Source organism: Lissotriton helveticus, chromosome 7 (genome assembly GCF_964261635.1).
Source record: "Lissotriton helveticus chromosome 7, aLisHel1.1, whole genome shotgun sequence".
NCBI classification, from domain to species: Eukaryota; Metazoa; Chordata; class Amphibia; order Caudata; family Salamandridae; genus Lissotriton; species Lissotriton helveticus.
Window position 1 is genome coordinate 522,997,759 of NC_136068.1, and position 24,620 is coordinate 523,022,378.

General features: G+C 44.0%; 1 protein-coding gene across 1 annotated transcript in view; it reads right to left on the reverse strand.

Annotated features, from left to right (window-relative positions):
* The window catches only part of LOC144768709 (serine protease 33-like), a 422,982-nt gene that overhangs the window by 335,877 nt on the left and 62,485 nt on the right, over window positions 1-24,620 (reverse strand). The window contains exon 3 of the mRNA XM_078652575.1: window positions 9,763-9,928. Coding sequence (XP_078508701.1) covers window positions 9,763-9,928 — 166 coding nt within the window. The remainder of the gene's footprint in view (window positions 1-9,762; window positions 9,929-24,620) is intronic.

A 24,620-nucleotide genomic window follows, 5' to 3' on the forward strand; every position in this document is an offset into this window, starting at 1 on the left:
ACATCGTGCTATCTGAGTCCATGCTTCTTAGCCATTCCTGGGAAGAGATAGTGAGTGGACTTCTGGACAGAAAATCTGCTGCTGAATTTTGCTCACCTGGCACATATTCCATTTTGAAACAAAAATCCTCCAGTCCCAGTATCCACTTAGCTATGCGAGGAGTGTTACAATAACTGTTCTTGGGATTAAACATGAAAACCAATGGTTTGTGATCTGTAGGCACACAGAACTGAATGCCCCACAGAAAAAACTTGAAATGTTTCACCCCCCAAAAACAAACCAATGCTTCTCTCTCCACCACCGAATAGTTAATCTCAGCTTTGGTTAGGGAACGTGAGGCAAAGGCAACAATCCTTTCCTTGCCATCAATTACCTGTGAGAGGGTAGCCCCCAAGCCTTTTCCACTAGCATCTGTGGTCAGAATTGTTTTGCGGTTATGTTCAAAATTACACAAGTATGGAGCTCCATTGATTTGACTACAACTGAACACATGTACTTAAGAAACCTAGTACTTTTGCCGGCAACCACTCCGATTTATACCCAAAAGCTTGATATGGGTAGAAAATCAATTTAAATAGAGCTAGGCTGCACCCATTGTTCTTCAGCAGGAGAATCCGGTCTACAACTGAACAGGCATCCTATGCTGATGCTCTCCAGGAAGTCATTAATTTAGACAGATCTAAATAGAAAGCATGGATCTGCAACATAAGAAAGCTGTTATTTTTTTATCTGGGTATGCAAACGATCTGGGATTTACCACACCAGAGTCCTTTACCTCCAAAGAACAATTGAAGGCACATTACTGGGATAGGGTAGTGCAGAATGAGTCTAACCCTGCAACCAGAGGCTCATTGACTAGAGGGTGTCTGGACCTCAAACAAGCTAGCACATTGGAACATTATGTTGATATTATCACAGTCCCAATGAATAGGAAGCTCTATATCAAGTTCAGGGTAGGGTCACTTCCCCTTAACGCATTTACTATCAAATGGTCAGCAAAGCCATTCACATACATGCTGCAGGCTGCAAAGTCACTAGTGAAACTGTAGCACATGTTCTCTTTGCTTGTCCAGCATATGCGTGCCCCCTCTCTAAATGGATTAAACTCACTTGTAGACTTCTCGGCACATGAAATCATGCAACTGCCTTGCGAACATTAAGATCTGATCCCAGCCCTCTATTTGGCTGTGCTATTGCTGAATTCTTGGGAAGGATGTGGATTATTGAGAGTAAGCCCTAACGACCCAGGTAATGTTAACATAGCCTACATTCTTCACACGCCCACCAAGATCATAACTATAGCTTCTGCTGACACTGGGGCCCACGCTCCTTGCACTACGCACTAATACTCAGTTTGATAAATAGACAAAGGATGCACTTTACAGGGTAAGGTCATCAATACTATGCAATGGATTTGTCGTTTTAATCAATCGACATTATGATTGCTCGAATTGTCTAAATTGTACAGTTATTGTTTTTAAATAAATGTTTGAACTTTCAACCAGACAGTGCTTTGCTGTTTTAATGCCTTTTCTTATGCGGAACTTTTTAATCTATGTTGTATGCATTTATTTTCTCCCTGGTGTATGTAATGTGATGATGTCCAAAACATTTATGGCGCTGGTTGCCGAAATAACGTTTTTTACTTCTACTACTTATATGAAACACCTGAGGTAGGTACTAGATGTCCATGAGGCACGGTGTATAGTATTTAAGAAGTAGGACATTTTTACATTATTTTAACATGCCATGGCAGTGAAAAATGTCCAAAGACATTTTTCACTGTGGCCATCCTGACTCTCCCAAAGAAAAGCACTGGTTACATTGTAACACCTAATAATGCATAACTTCTATTTGCTTCAGGGTCTCAAATTAATAGCAATTTAAAATCCAATCTAATAAGTAGGATTTTAAATTATTGTTTTGAAAATGCCTTTTTTAGAAAGTTGGGATTTCCCTACCTAAACCCTCTAATAGGCTTTTCAGAGTTAATCCTCAAGTTCTACCTGGCAGCTTGCTGTGAGGTGTGAATGGCTCCCGAAAATGGTAACAAAAGGGCATTGGCTGGTAGGAGGTATGATAATCAGAGAAATTAATATTACCTACAAGTAACCCATCCATTTTACAGAGAGAGAATGACTGAGCATGCTAGAGCCCTAGTCACGAATGTGTTCAGACAGAGAAAAAGTGTGTGCAGTGTTGTGGGTCAGGCTGCCCTTTACAGTGTATTACTGATGATTTTATGAATCTAAACAGTTTTGCAGAGAAGGACTGACATAAGGTGGTAGATACTTGTCAATGACGTAAGGAATTGGATGAGGAAGTAATGGAGCAGTGCTCTTGGGGGTGGCTGAAGGTGCCAACTACAAGTCTTACAGAGCTGAGAGAAAGGCTCACATGGGTAGAGCTCGCCTGACCACAGATGTGTCTATCGAAAAGAGCGTCAACGCAAACACATTTAAATCCAGGTTCCTTTGCATGTTTTTAATGTAAAAGCAAATACTTGATATACAGGTATAATGTCAATGAGCTTAACTGTTGAATGTCACTGGCATTGTAGAAGTTAGAGCAAAGACTGATGTGACTGTATCCTTTATCCCGGTACTTAATTTGTATAAAAATAAGTGCCAGGGCTCTAGTCAGGAGGCCTCTGCAGCGAATGTATGACGTTACAACGCATACATTTACAACACAAGCACTTACATCACAGTTTTTACATCGCAATATCCTCTACAACGCATTCCATTACATCGCATGACCCTACATCGCATTTTAAGAAACTACCTTTACAATGCATTCCATTACATCGCATACTACCTTTACAACGCATACCATTACATTGCATTTACGGTAAGCATTGGATAGTAAGGGGGTAGGAATTACTATTCTAACTCCAGGGGGTGCAACAGTAGGGTAAGTGTTGGATAGTGTAGGGGTTAAAAATTACTATTCTAATTCCGGGAGGTACAACAGTAGGGTAAGTGTTGGATAGTGTAGGGGTACTATGTGTTGTAATGGTATGCGTTGTAACGGTATGCATTGTAATGCCTGCGTTGTAGTGACATGCGATGTAGCGTCATGCGTTGTAATGGTATGTGTTGTAATGCCTGCATTGTAGTGACATGCGTTGTAAAGGATGTTGCGATGTAATGACTGCATTGGCTCCAAATGCACCCGGAGGCGCTTGAAAAGGGTGTCCTACCTGCAGACGAGCGGGTTGCTATTTACGAAATCGGAGCCCACCTTACAGACGCCAGACGCCCTGGGTTTCTTGTTTCCTCATTTTCCCTTGCTGGGAACCTTGTTTGCGGCCACATAGTCCAGCTGTTGTTCCCCCCCGCCGCAGGCGCCGCAAACCATCAGGCGCAGCCGCAGGGCGGGGGGAACCTAGCCCCGAGAACTACAACACCCAAGAGCCTTCATCGGGGACACGCCCCCAAACGCACCTGGAGGCGGTTGAAAAGGGCGTCCTACCTGCAGACGAGCGGGTTGCTATTTACGAAATCGGAGCCCACCTTACAGACGCCAGACGCCCTGGGTTTCCTGTTTCCTCGTTTTCCCTTGCTGGGAACCTTGTTTGCTGCCACATAGTCCAGCTGTTGTTCCCCCCTGCCGCAGGCGCCGCAAACCATCAGGCGCAGCCGCAGAGCGGGGGGAACCTAGCCCCGAGAACTACAACACCCAGGAGCCTTCATCGGGGACACGCCCCCAAACGCGCCCGGAGGCACTTGAAAAGGGCATCCTATCATCCTATCTCCCGCCTCGTGGGACGCGCGCGGGCAGCGCCGGGCGGAGCCCGGGCAGAGGGCAGGCCCTCTGAGGCCCTCAGAGACCGTAGGAGACCGGGCTGGGTCCCCCCTTTTCGATGACTATTATGAGATAAAGACTCTTCGTATATTGTAGTAGTAAGCTGGTCTACTTGATGTACCCACCTTGGTCGTTTGTAAAGTTGGTTAATTGACCTGTTTGGGTTGGCTTCACTAGCGTGGTCTAACCAGGTTTCAACAGTGAACAGCGATGTCGTCTCCCCTCAAGGACAAGCCTTTACCAACAGGAGGAGCTAACCAACGTACACTTGATAATTACATAATTAGGGCTGCTACAGGAATAGATAAGGAAATCGCTTTTGCAGAGAGCAGGGCTGAGAGACGTCGCTCTATTGAAGTTATTAAGAATAAGCGATCATCCTTGGGCTTGTTACAGCTAGCGATTTCATCACTCCATAGTACCCTTTCTGTAAATGAGGATTGCGAGGCATCCTTTAACGATAGTATTCCCCTACTCCTGCAAGAGAGAACCCCCCACTGGTTGCATCCAGTGATTTGACTGTTAACGATTCACCTCTACATTGTAATCTGACACCAGAGGTAGAAGTCCTGCCTGATACTCTGCCACCACAAGTAGATCCAGCCCTTAAATTAAAGGAAATGTTTTAAACCCCCAGAGCCCAAGGCCCACCGCCCAAAAGAAGAAGAAAGAGGGGGAACTCCCTACGAAAAAATAAGACCACTCATAATAATTCTGGGCACGATAAAAGTTCCACATTTAATGTACTTAGATCTCCTATAATGGTTAACCCGACACCTATTTCAACAAATGATCCATCTAGCACTAATCTAATGGGCAGCATAGAATTATTAATGAAATCACTTACATTGCCATTAGTAGAGAGGTTAAAAGGATTAACACATCAATTGGAGAATTTAGAACATGCTATTGGGGAAATCAAAGCGGCAATTAAGGATCTATCTAAATCAACATCAGTGCCCCCTGACTCTGTGTTACCCCCAATTAATATTGCCCAAAAGGGAATAAAAACTACTAATTTGCCTAAACCAAAAAATCCGAAAATATTGCCCCTCAATACAGCAGGGTCAAATATTAAAAATAAAGAGAGGGAGGCACAGGAATGTGCAAAATTGAATCTCTTAGGAAATGCCCCTAAACCTAACGGCCTCGAAAGACCTGCTAGGGCACTCTCACCCAAGAGGCCTAGAGTAGAACTGCCTCCGGAAGCAGTTCCGTATGTAGCGGTTCTTACAGGAGTGCCAGTTTTAGAGGAGGGTAGTGAAGAAGATCAGCACCAGCTGAAAAACAAAGTCATATATTGGCTGAGACAGAATTGCCCACTACCACCAAATATAAATGGGGTAATTCTTAATGTCAGGCGTCTCCCCTGGCTGGGTCCAAGAACTAAGGACATAATGGGTGATATTATCATAATACATTTTCGAGATGACAGAGCAGTCAGACATATTGTAAACTGGTTTCCCCAAAACGTTAGTAACTCAATCACCGTACGTGATTTGACTTACTTCTATCCCAGAGGAACAGTGGCTCCGGTACCTAACTTTTGGCCCCTGTTTCATCACCAGAGCAATTATATTGGCTCCCTACCTCGACATCAGAATGTTGGTTTTGGGCCTTCACTCCAAATGCAGGATAGTAGATCTAGACCATTTTTTTACCAACAGGTTGATCACTCCTTGCCCACTTATAACCGTTTTGCGGCTTTAGTGGGCTTGGAGGGAGTCGACTGACTCTGCTTAGGGGGTAAAGTAGATGAGGATGCCGTTGGTTCACTAAAGGTGCCCTCTCTAACTGTAGATCCTACCCATAATGGTAATGTATATGCCCCCTCTCTAAAGCATATACGCCCTCAGGACATATTGATTGATAACATGGCTGCAGATGACGGGCAAACCAATCCTGCACAAATCCTAGGATTGGGAGGTAATTCTGGTGACGCAGATGACGATGTAGTTAGAATAGTGTCCTGGAACATAGCCGGATTGGCAGCCAAATTTAATAATAAAGAATGGCGCCAGTATATAAGCAGATACAATATAATTTGCTTACAAGAAACTTGGGCAGTCAATAATAGTTCCCTACATATCCCAGGGTATAAATGTTTCTTTGTTCCTGCAAAGAAATCTAGATCAGGTAGGGCCATGGGAGGGCTATCTTTATATGTAGATCTGAACCTCCACGGCACATGGTCGACCTTAAACTGTAACTCACATGACATTCAAGAGGTACGGTTTATTGGTAAAGGACTAAAACTGACCATGTTTAACGTTTATAACAATGTAGTATGTGGAGGTTGTAATGCACTGATAAGTGAACTGGAGTGCAGATTGTGCCAGGATTCTGTTGGTGGAAATGGGACACAAGCTTATAATACTCTGGTCATGGGGGACCTTAATTGTCACCTCTGCACGGCTCTCTTCCCACTAGATGAGGCCTGGTCGCGCTGCCCAGTGGATAACGGGGCTCACTTTGAGCATTCAGTGGAAGGCCACGCTCTAACTAAGTTTTTGCATAACCAAGACCTGGTTCACACTATGGATATGGCGTATATACCGCAGGATGGCATCTTGCCACCAACTTTTAAGGGTAGGGGATGCTCCTCATATATTGACTATATCCTTGTGTCAAGGGCTTTTAAAAATAGAATTTTTAGAGTTGGGATTTACTGGAACCCGTTCAGTGGCCATAATCCCCTGGTTCTAGATGTACTCTATCGGGCCGGCCCCAGAGGGAGAAAGCCCGATGCGATAATTGAGAGAGTCACTGATCAGGGCATACGCCTCAGGTGGTCCAAAATTGATGGAGAAAGGTTTTATAGTATTCTGATGGAGAAGGGGAAATCAGCTATTGAGGGGTGTTTAGATATGACAGTAGAAGGGCAGCAGCTACTTACAGCATTCAAACAGATTGCTGGTTTGGTAGATGGGCTGTTAAAAACTAGCGCCTTGGAAAAAAGAATTTGCAGCCAGCCGCGTTGGTTTGACCAGGATTGCTCCAAGGCCTTGAGGGAGCTTTAAAACAGTATCAAAATGAGGCCAAGGGATGCCCTACGAGTTGTCTCTTGTAGGAAAAAATATAAGAGTGAGCTGAGTGCGAGGAAAAAAGCACTACAAGCAGAAGGATGGGCAGATTTAAGGGAGGCGGGGGGAAAAGAGGGACATGACAGAATTCTGGAGGATCATTAATAGACCCACTTTCCAGGATGACAATGCCCCCGAAATTGGAACAAATATCACGCCTGACATGTGGATCACACATTATAGGGGTTTATATAATCATGAAGCGGGAACATCTGACGAACAAGGGAATGTTGACCAGGGCCAGCCCGTAGTTTTCTCATTAAAGGAAATGAAGGCCGGGATTGAGGGCTTGTCTAAAAACAAAGCCCCTGGCCCAGATGGTATCCCGCCTGATCTGTTCCTAAGCTCTGTGGAATTATGGGCCCATATAATGACCAGGGTTATAAACACAGCAATTCGCTGTGGTTTGCCGTCCTCCTGGTCAACAGCTATCATTGTCCCTATTTTTAAAAAGGGTAACAGGGATGACCCACAATGTTATCGCCCGATCTCTTTGATCGATGTATCTGACAAAATTTTGGGAAGGGGGATATTAAACCGGCTGTCTGAGTGGACAGAGGCAAATAACATTATCTCAGACACCCAGTATGGTTTCAGGATGGGCCGGTCCACGAGTGACCAATGCTTGAACCTTTACATGCTAGCAGCCAAATACACGAAGGCTAGTCATGAAGCCATTTATATGGGTTTCATGGACTTGGCAGCTGCTTTTGACCACGTAAATAGGGACAAGCTCTGGGACATGATGACCAGAATGGGGATAGAGGCTGGTCTTATTAACATCTTACGAGAACTGCATAGTAGCACCTCAGCGCAAGTCAGGTACAACACGGAGGGTGGATTTACTGACTCCTTCCTTTGTAGAAGCGGGGTAGGCCTAGGCTGCATTTTGGCGCCTTTTTTATTCTCCCTTTATATTAATAACCTGGAGCAGCATCTCTTACAGCTGAGATCCGATTGTCCATGAGTAGGGTCGCGTCATGTTCCTGTGTTACTTTACGCAGACGACGCGGTCCTCCTCGGACGCACACCAAAGAGTCTACAGATTGTAATTGATGGTTTTGTATCTTTTATGGGCTCGTTAGACCTGTCTGTTAATTTGGGTAAATCCTACATCTTATCCGTTGGCAACAAACCCTGTAACAAATGTACCTTTACGATAGGGAGCCATAAGATAGAGAAAGTTAAATCATTCTCGTATCTGGGCTTACTATTTGACGGGTCATTAAAATTCAACTGTCTGGTGGAGGAACGCTGCCGCAAGATGAATGTCACTAATGGCGCAATCGCAGGTTAGGGGAGAAGGTTGGGGAGATGGTGCCCTGAACAGGTGCTTAACCTGTATAACTCCATGTGTTGCACTAAAGTTATTTATGGGGCAGAGGTGTGGGGTTTCGTGAACATTTGCCAACTACAGCGGGAGGAGAATAAATACTTACGATCCGTCCTGAAAGCCCCACAAAGTTTAGCTGCAACAATTTCATACAGGGAGCTTGGGATACCCTACCTTGAAGATCTGGTGAACGTTAGGCCAATTTTAGCTTGGCTAAAAATCTGGGTCAACCCAGAGGCGACTTTAAGTAGGGAAATCATGAATGACTGCCTGGGTAGAGATAAATGGATGCGAATCCCGTGGCTCAGTTATGTTAAGTCTGCATTGGAAACTCTGGGCTCCGGGAATCTCTTTGCCAACCCGGCAGCGATTACCCCTCAGCATAAAATGACTGTAAAAAAAGCGTTTTTGGCACACAAGGTTACACAGAGAACAGACCTAGAAAGGGCTAAAACCACAGTGTGTGCTTATAACCTTGTAAAGATTACAGAAGGAATGGAACCTTACCTTTATTTGATACACAATGCCCAGGACAGGTTTTTAATGAGTCGTTTTAGGCTAAAGCTTTTACCGTATTTATTGGCGTCACCACTAGGGTATACATCTACAATTGAGCAAAAGGGAACCTGCGGCTGCGACAATAGGTCTCTGCAGGATTCCCTTCATTTTGTACTGTTATGTTCATTTTATTCAGAGCCTAGGCGTAGATTCTTGGTTGATATTTTAAAACGAGCTAATATGAAATGTGCTCAAGAGGCTTTGATCTTTCTACAACAAGCGACTGATCCCCTTACATTGTGCTGTACCATTAATTTGATCAAAGTAGCGGTTCGATTAAGGACAATCAGAGGGGGGGGGAACTGTGAGATTTCAGTGATAGGTTTTAAAGGCTAGTAATGTCTTTTTAACATATTGTGTTTTTGTTGGTATTAACACTAGGATTCATGTTAAATTTAATTGCTTTTAATAAGGAGTGTATATTGTATGTTTGTACTTTTATGGTGATTTTTAATCATCGAATAAAGAATCCTGAACTGAACTGAACTGACTGCATTGTAAGTGTAGTGAGATGTAATGACTGTGTTGTAAAGGTTGTGTCCCCTCTGCAGCTTGCACCACCCATTGCCACTGCCAGCGTTGCCAGTGACAGAACCTACACAATTACTAACTAGCACACTGCTACAAGTGTGACAATTCAGCATATTCAATGTCCCAAAGCTATAGAAAATTGTTTGCACAGCAGGTGGTAGTTGTTTTTAATGCATACTGAGTTAGTAAACAATTGCTGTTCTTCTTCTCTCTAAATTATACAAACAGCACCACCATGTGGCAGCTGCCACAAGTGCTGGTGTCAACAATTACCGGAAACCACGGGCTCAAATTAAGCAGTAAAGTTTATCCTCATACGTCCCCAACTGAGGATCTCCTTGTGGCCAAGTCCATCCTGGACGTATTGCAGTTCCTCTCTGTCTTCCGCTCTCAGAACTTTCTAGTAGTGGACCCTAAAAGGAGCCTTAAGGTCACAGCCATTTTACTTACGTGTTATAGTAGCAGTGAGCCGCAGACAGCACCCAGCGGTTTGTGATTATGCTTCCTCCACAAACATGCTGTTTGTAAACCTGCACGCTGGCTTGCCATGGCCACGCCCCTTCTGCTGCATCTTTTCCACCCACAATCCGGCTAGAAGCCAATGGTCGTCCACATTCTAGAATAACACAAAAAGGATCATTAGAGTTGCTTCAGCTTTTAGCCTGACCTTCCACTCAGACCCAGCAGGACAAGAGTCACACTGAGATTAACACCACATGCAGACTAATGGGAAATGCATGTGTAAACATTCCATTCTACTGCATTGCATCTTAGCTCTGAAGGCATCTTATCTGCATGCAAGTTACTTCAAGATCTGGAGAGTTAGGATGTAACACAAAGATTAATCAAACAGCTGTACTATATGCAGTAATGATTATTGGTTTAAGTAATAATTATTTTCAAATTTACTGATAACACAATCCCTAAAACATCACAAATTCATAGATCAAATTAGACGTGATCAATATAAAGTAATAATTTGTAACAAAAAGGTGAAAATATTGTGAATACTTGATTTCATTTATTGTATACAGCTCTAACATTTATTATACAGCGTCACTATGGCAGGATTTTTCTAAACAGGATTTCTCAGAGAAGGAACCTTTAAAGCTTGCAAAGAACTACACCTTCGGTGGTATCCCCTTAGATTAGAGGCTCTTGAAACCATATCTCCAAGGGATAATACTGTGGAACCTCAGAGACAAAGTTAAAAAAAATGGCAAACAATGCAGAGTGGAACAGATGGTTTGTGAACTTTCATCCTTACAGTAACTCAGTTGGTCTTGTGCAAAATGCTAGTTTCAAGTGCAGCGCTGCACTTCCAGAACCTGATTCTGAGTGTACTTGGATCTTGGGGGCTAGGAACAAGCCTGGATGGAACTTGTGATGTTCTGCAGCCCTGGCCTCCTGATGCAACTAACCTTGCTTGCATGGATGACTGAGATCCTCCAAGGAGTCCAGAGATGTGGATACAGTGCCTGGACGCCAGCTATATCCACGACTCTGCTATGCAAACAGACTTCCTCACAGTAACACTTCTTCATGTTTTTGTACTTCCTTAACCCAATCTTTTTGTGCAGATGTCCGGCTCTTGGTGGACCTACATTCTAGCTACATAGAGATCCGGGAAAGGACTTGAGCGCTTCCAGTGTATACACTTGTCCCTGCGGGTCAAGTAGCCAACAGCCGTCCCTTCAGTACCCATGTGCCTCCCCACTGACTATTGTGTTATAGTTAGCTTGTGTGACTTCCCTGCTGCTCAGCTGGTGTGGGTCTATGGAATGCCTGATGACATCATAGTATCTTGGGTGCCTGGCATGTGTGTGGAGTGGCAGTTGATGGCAGGCAGACTGAGCGGCAGGGAGGCCGCTCCTGATGGGGTTTTTGTCATCTTTACTTATTTACTTGAAACCTAACTTGCATCTAAGCTTTATTAAACCCAGCGTGTTATATAAACCTGGCTCAAAGACTTCTTTAATTACAACATATTGACTTGGAGTTACTAAGATAGACAAGTCAGAAGATGTCGACATTTTTAGGATATGGCAAACACTAGTGCTAAACCACGAGGTAAGGAGATTTTACGGGTCCCTCATTCTTAACATTAATGTTTGAGACCCTTTACTTCCATCGTGCTAAGGTGTTTCTGTAAGTTGTACAGTGCCCCGTTCAGTTACTGATCACAAACTGTGTATGCTTGCGAACAATAAATATAAAATAACCAGGTTTTTGAAGGAAATGTGGTTTGCGTATCATAGACAGCACAGTATTCGTGAACAATTTGACTGTGCTCTTGAGTAGTAAAAATTGCAAACCTTGTACACTGTGTACAGTTATTTTCCTGTTATGACCCTGTATCTTAATCTGGATCATTCTTGATTTTACATTAGCCGTCCATAGCGTGTACAGCTCAAGAGCCCTCTTTTTCCTGATAGATTTTCAATCTGTATTTGATTTACATAACTTTGCTGTTTGGTCTCAGTTTTCACTGTATACATATTTTGTATGTATTACTAAAATGTTGTTCTTCTATGCACAATAACTTTGACTAGCCATCCCCATATTTATTGAACCTGTCAATATTGTATTGTACTTCGGTTCAACCTGCACATCTCATTCTTTGTCCTAGACATTGACTCCTTGCCCACGGTACCGTGAAATTCAAGGAAGCCAGGAAGGCCAACGAGTACTCAATGTTCTGGTTAGGGGTGTCCAGTAGTACCAACCTCTAAAGCTTAACAATTACACCTGTTTAATTTATTCAAAGTTGCTGGAGCCATCCTAAGTTCATCCAACTTCAGAAACGCAAGACTTTTTTTTTTTCTTATATAGTGCTAACTAGACCCGAAGGTACCAGAGCACGTTACATCAGCACCACTTGCGTTACAGACGGGCACTTTCATTTTTGTTAGGCACGGGGTGATTAAATGATTTGCCCAGAGTCACAGGATGTTGAGCATCCTGGCCGAGACTCAAATCCGGTTCCCCAGCTTTGAGGTCGACCGCCCTAGCTGTTAGGCCACATCCTCTCCCGTTGATAACAAAAAACACACTAGACTAGGATTGAGCATCACAGCTTTTCTTAAATGATGGATGTGTCTTTATAATACTTCATGGAAATTATTAAAGCAACACGAAGACGTAAGCCCTGCTAGCTGGCTAAGACCAGATTTTTACAATGATATTACGAGGCACCTTCAGCACTATACACACACCTTCAAAATTACTTCTTAGGATTTTTTTTTGTAGATTAAAAAGAGTTAGGGTTAACATGTAGCCTAATTGGACATGCTGGTCACAGGAATCCTTTTAGCCATCTCCCCACTGGAACCAAACCCACTCTTGTATTGGTTTTATGAATACATTCTTACTGCCTCCATGAGTCTTGGTATCAATATAGCTTTCCTACAACCTCCATAAGGCTTGGTATTGTGATACCATTCTTACTTCCTCTACAATATTTTGATGTAATCCTAGGTCTAACATACCTAGGACCTTGCTTCTATCAACCTCAGCAAATGATGATTTATGGGGAAAGGTGTGTCGCAGCTGTCAGATCGTCTGACTACGGGGCACAGGGCTCATGATTTGAGATTGGCGGCAGCTCAGCATCATGTGACTCTGGTCAATAGCTCACTTAATCTCCCCGACGCCCCTCCCCTTTCATCAACTTGTTGTGTTTGGGATGTTTGCCCTAACTGGCCAACGGTATGCCCAGACGTGGGATCTGTGCTCTCCATGCCACTGGATTCAAGCTAGCCTGGCTGGCTGGTGATGCCCCAAAACTGGTCCTAAGATGCTTATATCCGGTCCACGGAGGACCTGGCCTGTCAGTTCGGGTGGACTGCTCCAATGAGGAGCAGGTTCAAGGCTGGTTTGCATATGGCTGGGTTCAAACTGGGGTGTGTATTGAGCAGAAGAACAATGGATTCAACCCAGATCTATGACTGTGGGTGAGTTGAAAAGTTTAAGCACTCCCTCCATTATCTTGTTGTTTTTGCCACTATCTCATCAATGCCACCACTGTCAGCCCTCTACAGCCTGTTGTGCTGACAGTAGTCATACATGGTGAGGAGGTTTGCAACTCGCCCCAAACGAGTAATTTAGAAATTGATGGATACAGGGATACAGGACCTATGTCAAAAGGGCTGTTCTGTGAGTTGAGTGTACACTCAACAGACCTTACTCATGACACAAATATTAACAGGGGTTTAAGAAGTGGATACATAAGCCTCCTGGGACTACACATGAGAATGATGGGCAGAAGAAGCAGTGGCGCTGAAGGGGCCAGGGCACCTCTGAAGCATTAATTAACCCCCTTGACACTATTTGCCAAAATAGTCTGCTATCATGAAGTCATTAGCATATCACCCCACAGCTGAGTTATGCATAATTTATTAAATGGTAAGTGGAGGCCCCCAACGATTGTCTTAGGAACCTCTCGCCAGTGCCACTCCGGATCTCCGACAGACCCCTGCCCTCACCACGTCTTCAACAAGGCCGACGCTGTCATCGCACCCCACCTGCGGGACACCATCAACACCTCCTTCGACACCACTACCTTCCCGGAGAGATGGAAGCACGCCGAACTCAGCGCTCTACTTAAGAAACCATCAGCCGACCCCACCGACCTAAAGAACTACCGCCCCATCTCGCTGCTCCCGTTTCCGGCAAAAGTCATCGAGAAGACCGTCAACAAGCAGCTGGCCGCCTTCCTAGAGACGAACGGTTCCCTCGACCTCTCGCAGTCTGGCTTCCGGGCCAACCACAGCACCGAGACCGCCCTGATCGCAGCTACCGATGACATCCGAGCCCTGCTCGACAACGGAGAAACAGCGGCCCTCATCCTCCTGGACCTCTCCGCGGCCTTCGACACTGTCTGCCACCGTACCCTAGTACAGCGCCTCAGCAACGTCGGAATCCAGGAGAAGGCACTGGAGTGGATCATCTCCTTCCTCGCCGGAAGGACACAGAGAGTCCGCCTCCCCCCGTTCAGATCGGAGGCCACCGAAGTCATCTGCGGCGTTCCTCAAGGCTCCTCGCTCAGCCCAACACTCTTCAACGTCTACATGAGCCCCCTCGCAGCCATCGCACGCCAGCACAACCTCAACAACATCTCCTACGCCGACGACACCCAGCTGATCGTCTCCCTCACCAACGACCCCGCCACCGCCACAGCCAACCTGCACGAAGGGATGACAGACGTAGCCAAATGGATGTCGAACAGCCGCCTGAAACTGAACTCGGACAAGACGGAAGTCCTCATCCTGGGATCCTCACCCTCCGCCTGGGACGACTCCTGGTGGCCCTCCGCCCTGGGCAGCGCACCCAAACCAACAGACCACGCTCGCAACCTGGGCTTCATCCTGGACTCCTCCCTCTCCATGACCAGACAAGTCAACGCCATCTCCTCGTCGTGCTTCAACATCCTGCGCATGCTACGTAAGATCTTCCGATGGATCCCCACCGAGACCAGGAAGACGGTCACCCAGGCCCTCGTCACCAGCCGTCTGGACTACGGCAACTCCCTCTACGCCGGAACCACCGCCAAACTCCAGAAGAGACTCCAGCGGATCCAGAACACCTCAGCACGACTCATCCTGGACATCCCCCGCCGCAGCCACATCTCCGGACACCTGAGAGATCTGCACTGGCTCCCGGTCAACAAGAGAATCACCTTCCGGCTCCTCACCCACGCACACAAAGCCCTACACAACCAAGGCCCAGGACACCTCAACAGCCGCCTCAACTTCTACGCTCCCAAACGCCAGCTTCGATCGACCAGCCACGCCCTCGCCGCCGTCCCCCGCACCCGAAGAGCCTCCACAGGAGGAAGGTCCTTCTCCTACCTGGCCGCCAAGACTTGGAACTCCCTCCCGGCCCACCTCCGCCTGACCCAAGACCACCTCGCCTTCAGGAAGCAGCTCAAGACCTGGCTGTTCGAGCGGTAGCGGCCCCCCCCCCCAGCGCCTTGAGACCCCCCGGGTGAGTAGTGCGCTATATAAATGCTTTGATTGATTGATTGATTGATTGATTGACTAGATGCCAGCGTTTGCCTATACCATGTGCTGCCTGGGCATGATTCCACCGCGTGCCTCTTTCTTCCACCATCCTAGTCCTCCCATCTCTTTATCTTGTAGCTTGTTTTTCATTCCTTATTTCTCCCTCCGTCACAGTTGTCCTGTCTTTCACTTTCTCCCTTTACTTTTGCTGGGTGAAAGAAAGGTGAACGTTTGCTGATGAAAATAAGTGTAGGTCCCCACAAAATAATGCCAACTGCCCGAATAAATACTGCTAAGTTATTTATTTGTATCTCATCTTTGCAAATTGAAACCGCAGATATCTTTATTTCTAACTGCAAACATCAATTTTTTATCGGTTAAACTGCACTCTGATAAAACCAGGGTCTGTGCCAAGAACCCCTGTTAATTTGCATTTCACTTTGCCAAGATCTAGAAACGACCTACACTTTATCTTTAAAATCACTAAAGACTCCCAGGGGAACTCTTCTGGTGTAGCCTCTGTGAGGGCAAATTCCAGCACTGCAAACATTCCAGAGATAACGCCTGGTAAAATATTGTCCAACTGACCGGGATTCCACATTCCGTCGTCTCTCAGATTCCGCAGCGCTGATAGCTCTCTTAAGTGTATGTTTACACCATATGAGGGAAATAAATGGAACATCAATTAAAGATGGCGATATGAGAACCGATTCCACTGTTTAAAGGAATTAATAGTGGCTACTGCTGTACACATTTGCCAAAAGAGCCCTGACGAAACCTTTTAACGCCTCAAATGTCACACTGTACTACTAAGCGGAAAGGAGCAGATTCTGAGCAGAGGTTTACAACACAAATCCATATCATGATCCCTAAAGCTGCCACAGGTGAGCAATTTCCGGACAGACAAGGAAGCAACTTGTCTCTGATGCCCTTAGATGCAGGTCTTGGGCACCATTCACTTCAATGTGGAAAATCTTCTGTTTTCCAAAATCAGTAAGCAATGGCACAACACAAATGAACGGGACAAAGGAGGGCAGCCCTCCTTTGTCCCGTTCTATGGGGACAGTATCATTCCTACACCAAGGAAAGGCCTGGACTCACTGTGTAAAGGCAAAACTCCTCAGATCATGAATAACAGCAACCCAACTATGGCTGATTCCCGTGGGCGGTCTATATGACAAATCCCGAATGGTTGTGGGGGCTGAGTCCAATGCCCTTCTTCCTCGTCATAGATTGCACGAGCTCTGTGTGAAAGTTACACCCGCCTCTGCCGTACCCAGAAAATTAGGGGGTAAAACTTTGGAGGCTTTGAAATGAAAGTCACAGAATTAACAGAACGAAACCTTACAAAGCCCTTTGCATAGACAGATGCAAAATACCTGCAGGCATCCGGAAGCGTAAGACACGCCAAGGCCCAGAGGCATACAAGAGGATCTGACGTGATGCATTTTAACGCACTGATCCGATATAGATATACACCATCAAAAAGGGCGGCTAGGCCATCAGATAGGCCGGGTAAATACACGAATGGTACACGAGAGAAGTATTCAAGTGAGACATAGCTTTGATGACTACTATTTGTTTTCCTAATTCTGCAGCACTTAAAGCTGGTTTACACTGGGTATGGTCTGGGAACAAAGTGCGTCATCGAAGGTGCAGCACTGAGTAATGGATGCCACATACTGTTAAGATCAGTTGGATGCCTACTGGGTCTTAGGCCTGCCTGATTCACAGAGTTATACTTACACTTTTGTGTAAGCTTACTATTTTTGTGTTGCTATTAGCAAGCTCCGATTTAGGCGTACATTTGGGGTGGAAAACTCGATGCATAAAAAGATAGGCTTGTCCTAGGACTGCGGAGTCTGCGAAAGTCAGAAAGTTATTATTAAATCATAGTTTGTGAATACTGAAAAAGAGTTACACAAAAGTGTAAGTTTACCATTGTGAATCACGTCCCTGGTCATTAATAATTTGACAAGTGTTATGGTGCTCTTAGATTTATCAGGACGTACCTCAGTTGTATCTGGAACTGCTGCATGTGGAAATGGTGGGATAATTATTGCTGTATGACTCCTCTTTTAAAAACCAATTTAAAAAATCTGGTTTACCTGTGATTCAGACACCACGAGAGCACACACAGTGATAAAGTACTCCGTTGCAAGTAGAGAACCGCAGTGTTATGTTTTCCTTTTTATTATTTCAGCTCGTGCCCATCATGAGTAATAATTGTTTTTTCTACATCCCAATTACTGTTATTTCAGCTTTGATGATTGTTGGTGTTAGGGCGTAAAAAAACGTGCCAGAGGTATTCAATCTGCCCAACCCATAGACGAGGGATGTACAAATGGTCTCCTAAGCCAGGAGTCTGACCTGACACCAGCCTCAAAGTAAATAAAAGAAACACGTTTTTCATGTACAAAATGACTGCGCCTTCCCAAAATCTCATAGAAATATCTTACCTAATGGATCTATTTCCCTTAAACGGAAATCAGTAAATCCTGAACTTCATTTGTAAAAGAATGAGTGCCGTTGCCCAAAGCTGTGCTCAGAAGCCTGCGGCTGGTGAAATTAAATGTTGGTGCACTGAATGCCAGTCATACTAGTCCTAAATCAAACGCTGCCCTCTTTAAATCACTGCCGGACACTCCCTTCACCTTTCGCTCGTGCAGTTCCTCATTTCTCCCTTTTTTGATGTTCTTTCGTTTTTTGAGATTTCCATCTCATGCTCTCGGCAAATATCTGATGAAGAAAAATAAGTGCAGGTTCACAAAAATGAGAACGCCCCCCCCCCCCCCCATCGGCACCCACCAGCTCAAATTAAGCACCCAGTAAGTGGATACAAATATGAATAAAGGCAAATATTTTCTGAGTTGAAACAAGTGTTAATTAGTTGATGTCAATTTTCTACATGTGACTTTGTGAAGTCAGTGTTTCAAACTTGGACTTTCTTTGACAAAGTGGCCGTGGTGGGAAGAATCCAATCAAAAATGCAGATTTTAAGGAACAAACTAAGGAGGAGACTGCAAGTGCTAAAGTAATGTGATATTATGCTGTGCTTTATTATGCTTTGCTATATTATGCTGTGCTATGTTGTTATGTTCTGCTATGTTGGCTAAGAGTGTGCAAAGCTTTTATCACCCAAGCGCAGGCATACTGTGTTGCTGGTCACAGAGGGGAAACAGTCAGAACACTGCGGTCTAAACCACAAGCGTTCAGACTCTGTAAGCTTAACCACGCTTTCCTTAACCACGGGATTTGGGAGTTGTTTTGTGGGATGGGGGTGAGTTGGGGTACTTTAGTGGGCTGGGAGGATCGGGAGTTGTTTTGTGTGCTGGGTCAGAGTTGTTTTGTGGGTGAGTCAGGGTTGCTCTGTGGGCTGAGGGGTGGGTCGGGTTGTTCTGTGGGCTGGGGGTGGGTCAGGATTGTTTTGTGGGCTGAGGGGTGGGTCGGGGGTAGTTTTGTAGGCTGGGGGTTGGGTCAGGGTTCTTTTGTGGGCTGGGGTGGGTCGGGGGTAGTTTTGTAGGCTGGGGGGTTTGAGGGCTAGTCTTCAGGACTGGTGGATGGGGCTAATTTTTAGGGCTGTGGTCCATTTCCAGGGGTGGGGTGTCAGAGGTAGTTTTCAGTGCTAGGAGGGTCGGAGTCATTTTTAGGGCTGGGAGAGTGTTGGGGTAGTTTTTTAATTTGGGGTTAGGGTATTAGACCTCAGGGCAGGAGAGAGGAATGGGAAGTCGAGTTAGTTTCTTGGGCTTAGCAGAAGGTGGGGCAGTTTCTAGGGCTGGTTCAGGGCTGGCTGGGTCAGATTAAGGGACAGTGTTTTAGGCATCCGAGCAGGGTGAAGGGCACACCGTGGGGATTGGGAGGCATGGGGTATTTGCACCTCAGGGCGGGAGGAGGGCAGGGTGTAGTTTGTACCTTATCGTGGTGGGGAGGGGGGTGGCGACCTTAAACACGTATACCCCGTACCCCTTTACCATTCATGCCTTTACGACGATAATTCATGGTAAAGGCATGCATGGTAAAGGAATGCATGGTCAAGATGCGGCCGTTATCAAGACCGCTTTGTTTAGGCATGCGGAGTTAGGGAATTTGTGGTTCCATCATTCAACCAGGGACAGAGTCGCAAGGCAGTCAAGGAATAAAGCAGAGAGAGAAAAGATGGTGGGCACAGCTGTATGGATACAAACCAAAGGTTTAAGAGAGACAAGTTCAGAAAAGTGGAAGGGAATGCACAGATTATGACACAGTAGGTCACAGGGCACTTCAAGGGCCTATAATAGACAAAGGCAGGCACAGGTAAAAGTATGATGTCCCTCGTCCCTGGAATGCTGTGAACAGCCACATGCCAAAGATGTGAGCGGCATAACCAGCAGCAGTTGCTGCTGCAAGGAAAAACATTTGGTGTGTTGGTGGAAATGGAAGACACCATGCAAGTGCACAATGATTTGGGCTGCCTTTGCATGGGAGAAGTCTGGAGAAAAGCATGGGCCAATTTTATCAAAAGACCCCAGGGTCTTTATGGTGAGGACCGCAGCTTTGGTAAATCTGCGAATAACAGTATTTTAGCTTGGTCTGCATCTATATTCTTCTGCACCTATATGTCTTTGCACTGTTCTCATCACACTACACTACTGAACCTGAGTGTGAGTGCATTGAGAAGTGGAAAGTGGCTGGCTTATGTGTGTGGTGAACTGATCATTGACTGTTGTTGCCAAGCAGAGGGAAGGGATTGGAAAGTCTTCGCGATTTAGCGTAGTGAGTGGTGTCAGCTTCTGTGGCTTCCTGACGTTATTTGTGGTGCCCGACAAGGACTTCAATGTTTCCTGGCCGATGTAGAGTCCTGCCAGTGCGGCTTGCTTATCTACGTGTGCGTAAACCATAGAGTGCTGTGTCATATCCTGGTTAACATCTTCTCCTAGGATGGAGTCAAAAATGAGGAGGCGAGATCCCTGTGAGGTCTTGGAGAGAGGATTGGGAAGCTGATTGCAGTGAGATGCAGTTTGAAACAGACAGAAGTATGTGTGGTGTTCCTGAGGGTAAAAAGACATAATATTGAATCAAAAATATAGAATGGACATAATATCGAAGTCAAAATATAGAATGGACAAAATATCGAATCAACAGAATATAGTGGTGAAAAATATCGAATTGAAGGTAAGTAATGTAATATCGATTTTTAAAATATAGAAAGTCAAAATATCGAAGTATATAATATAGGTATTAAAATATATCGAATTTTTTAAAGTTTTTTTTAAAGTTATTTAATTTTTGCGTAATTTAATTCTGTAGCTGGTTGTGGGTTTATAGGGAAATAGGGTGGGAAGTAATTTAATTCTCATTAATTAAATATGTTAATTTATTTATTGGTATTCATTTTGAATTAATTGCTAATTAATTTTTATTTGGTAATTAATTAATTTTTAATTGGTAATACATTTTTAATTGGTAATTCATTTTTATTAACTGATTAATTGATAATTATGTTAATTTAATTAATTTATTTTCCGTAGCAGGTTGTGGGTTTATAGGGGAATAGGGTGGGAAGTAATTTAATTGTAATTAATGAAATTTGTTAATTTATTTATTGGTATTTCGTTTGAATTCATTGTTAATTAATTATTAATTGGCAATTAATTAATTTTAAATTAATTTTTATTAATTGATAATTATGTTAATTGTATTAATTTATTTTTTGTAGTGGGTTCTGGGTTTATAGGGGAATAGGGTCGTAAGTATTTTAATTGTAATTAAGTAAATCATTTTTATTTATTTATTGGTATTGATTAAAAAAATGTTGTTAATTAATTGTTAATTGGCAATTAATTTGTATTAATAGGTAATTAATTGTAATAACTAATATTAATTTGTATTTTTAATTGATTAATTATTACATAATATTAAATTGGTAATTTATTTTAATACATTTTTTCTTGGTATTGATATTTAATTAATTTTTATTTATATATTAAATCTTTACTTTCCCTACTGTTGCACTCTCTGGAGTGGGAATAGTAATTTTTACCCCTATGCTATCCAACGCTTTCCCTACTGTTGCACTCTCTGGAGTGGGAATAGTAAATGTTACCCCTACGCTATCCAACGCTTTCCCTACTGTTGCACTCTCTGAAGTGGGAATAGTAATTTTTACCCTCCCGCTATCGAACGCTTTCCCTACCGTTGCACTCTCTGGAGTGGGAATAGCAATTTTTACCCCCCTCCCTCTATCCAACGCTTTCCCTACTGTTGCACTCACTGGAGTGAGAATAGTAATTTTTACCCCTACGCTATCCAATGCTTTCCCTACTGTTGCACTCACTGGAGTGGGAATAGTAATTTTTACCCTCCCGCTATCCAACACTTTCTCTACTGTTGCACTCTCTGGAATTGGAATAGTAATTTTTACCCCTACGGTATCCAACACTTTCCCTACTGTTGCACTCTCTGGAGTGGGAATAGTAATTTTTACCCCCCCCCACTATCCAACGCTTTCCCTACTGTTGCACTCACTGGAGTGGGAATAGTAATTTTTACCCCTACACTATCCAATGTTTACCTAGTGTTGCACTCACTGGAGTGGTAATAGTAAATTTTACCCTCCAGCTATCTTACGGTAAAAATATTTTATATTTTTTTAAATATTATGTTAATATTTATATGTGTTAAAAAATAAAATTGTATGTTTATTTTTTTTACTTAAATTAATTATTTAATAATTTTAAGGTTATTTAAGTATTTTTAAGTATGTTTTAGTTAATTATATTTATTATTTTATTATTTTTTAATTACTTTAAAGATATTTTTAAAAATTCGATATTTTGACTAACTATATTTTTTTAATTATTTTTTTGATTCGATATTTTTGTACTTACCTGTTTGTAGATAGGACTTCGATATTTTTGCATTCAATATTTTGTCATCGATATTTTAGGTATTCTATAATTGTGTGATCGATATTTTGTCAGTGATCCTTTCCTGAGACCTGGCTTGAACGATTTGGATATACTACCTACATCCTCATAGCCCTTACCCCTGGATGAAGGCCAGCACTTCTGGTGAGAAGGCGGTGAGATAGCAAACTAGAGGGGCCTGATTTTCTGACAACATGTGAGAAACCACAGCTTTTTGCAGTGTCCCCCCACTTTTTGCCCCATTATTGGCTTGATGTTGGTGTTTACTGACTCTGATTGTGCCCTGGGCCCAGCTAACCAGGCCCAGTGCTCTATGTAAAAGGTATATTGTAATTAGATGCAATTACAATTGGTATACAAACCTACCTGTAAGCCACTATTATATGGTAGGGCATGTAGGTTTAGAGGCCCTCTAGATTGAATGCACTTAAGTGTGCACTGCTGTGTTGCCTGCTGCCATTGTAAAGGCAGCCCTGCTTTGCAGGTTGCTTTTAAAATAAAACTATGTCCAAATTTGACTTTGGAGTTAAAGGTACTTCCAAAGTCTTCAACTACCTATTGTTACGTAGAAGTCAACCCTAAGGTCTACCTTAGGTTCTCTGAAGATAGGGTGAATTTTTTTAAATAGACAGAATCGTTTTAAAAGATGTTTTATATGCTCTGGTGAGGGAAAAAACTGCCAATTTCGTTTTTCCCCCTTGTAATGTATTTGATACATAGCCTAAGATGGGAGGGCTTTATTCAACTTTAATAAAATCTAACTACTGACTGGAGTGGGCTATAATCATACTTAAAAGAATGAGAAGGATAGTTACAATATTCCAGCATCTTGCCAATGTTGGATTTATTATAACTATGACAGAAAAGAAGTTTAGAACTTGCCTTTCTGATGTACCTGAATCCAGCTCTGGAGCAGACCCTCCTGATTGGCCAGCCTTTTACAGACTGAGCCAAACTGGTCTCAAGAGGTGTGAAGTGGCCTGAAAGGAAACAATGAGACATCTACTGGGAGGAGAACTGCAGGAAGGGGGCGCAGTAGCCAAACAAGTCTTTACAGAGACTGCAAGGCACTAAGGACAGGAACGTGGACCTTTCAACACCCCCCAGCCAGATGGGAACCCCTGTAACTGAGTAAGCAAAGGGGCTGGAGTGCGAGTGTAAGGGAAAGTTAGCCACACCACTGGGTTGGCTTAGTCAGATTCTATCCTCCGAGATAATTTTTCTCCATTTTGGATTTTACTGAATAGAGCCTTCTGGGACAAGATTATGTCACACTTCAGGGGAAATGGTCATCATCTGGGGGGCACCCTGCACCCCATTGGTCACCTGGGGTGCTGTTAGACCTGGAATCCTTGGCGTGGTTTCCCCAGACTTTTTACTTCTACCTCCTATGTTTTTAATGCTATGCTGGATTTCGTTTTTTCTGGTTTAGATGCCTTGGGCCCTTTGCCCCTGCTGGTCAGTGTCAAAGTGCAAGTGCTCACTGTATACATTGTTAAGGTGATTGGTTATCCACGATTTGCATATTTGTCTTACCAACAGGTCCCTAGTAAAGTGCACTAAGTGTGCCAAGACTGGTAAGTCAAATGCTACTAGTGGACCTGCAGCACTGATTGTGCCATCCTCATGAGTAGCCCCCAAAGAGATGTCTTAGGCCTGCCACCGCAGTGCCTGCGTGCAGTTGCTAACTGTCATTTTGACCTGACAAGTGCACCCACTTGCCAGGCCATACCTTTCCCTTTCTATGCACATAGCACACCCCTATAGCAGGTCCAAGGTACCCCAATGGGCAGGGTGCAGTGTATGTGAAAGGTAGGACATGTACTGTTGTGTGTACCATGCCTTGATAGTGAAATACTCCCAATTTCGTTTTTCACTATTGAAAGGCTGTCTTGCCCATTGGAAAGAATGGGGAATGCTGTGTAACATGGTTACCTGCATATCTTCCCATAGGAGCTAGAGAAAATTGGAGTCTGGTATCCCTGAACTCAGAATTTAATATCATATCTTTTAGTAAAGATGGTTTTTAAATTCTGGGTTTGAAAATGTAACTTTTAGAAAGTGTCTATTTTCTTGTTCAAACTTTCTGCATGCCTCTACCTGTTTGTGGATTGACTGTCTGGCTTGAGAGTGACAGGGGCTGGGGTGGCTCTAGGAGTCTGGGTGAGTCAGCACTAGGCTGAATAGACCTATCTACGTTTGGAGTGGTGGGAGGAGTAACACCTGGGCCTGAATAGAGCTGTGCCTGCCTTCCACAACGCTGGCTCCACCTCCTGCGGTGCGTCTGAAGACCCTGGCCCACATTCACAAGGGAAGAAGTTGTGCACTGGCAGAGTGCACTCAGAAGTGGTTTTAACTGGGTCCAGGACCCCTAACACATGGAGAACAAATACTTTTGGGG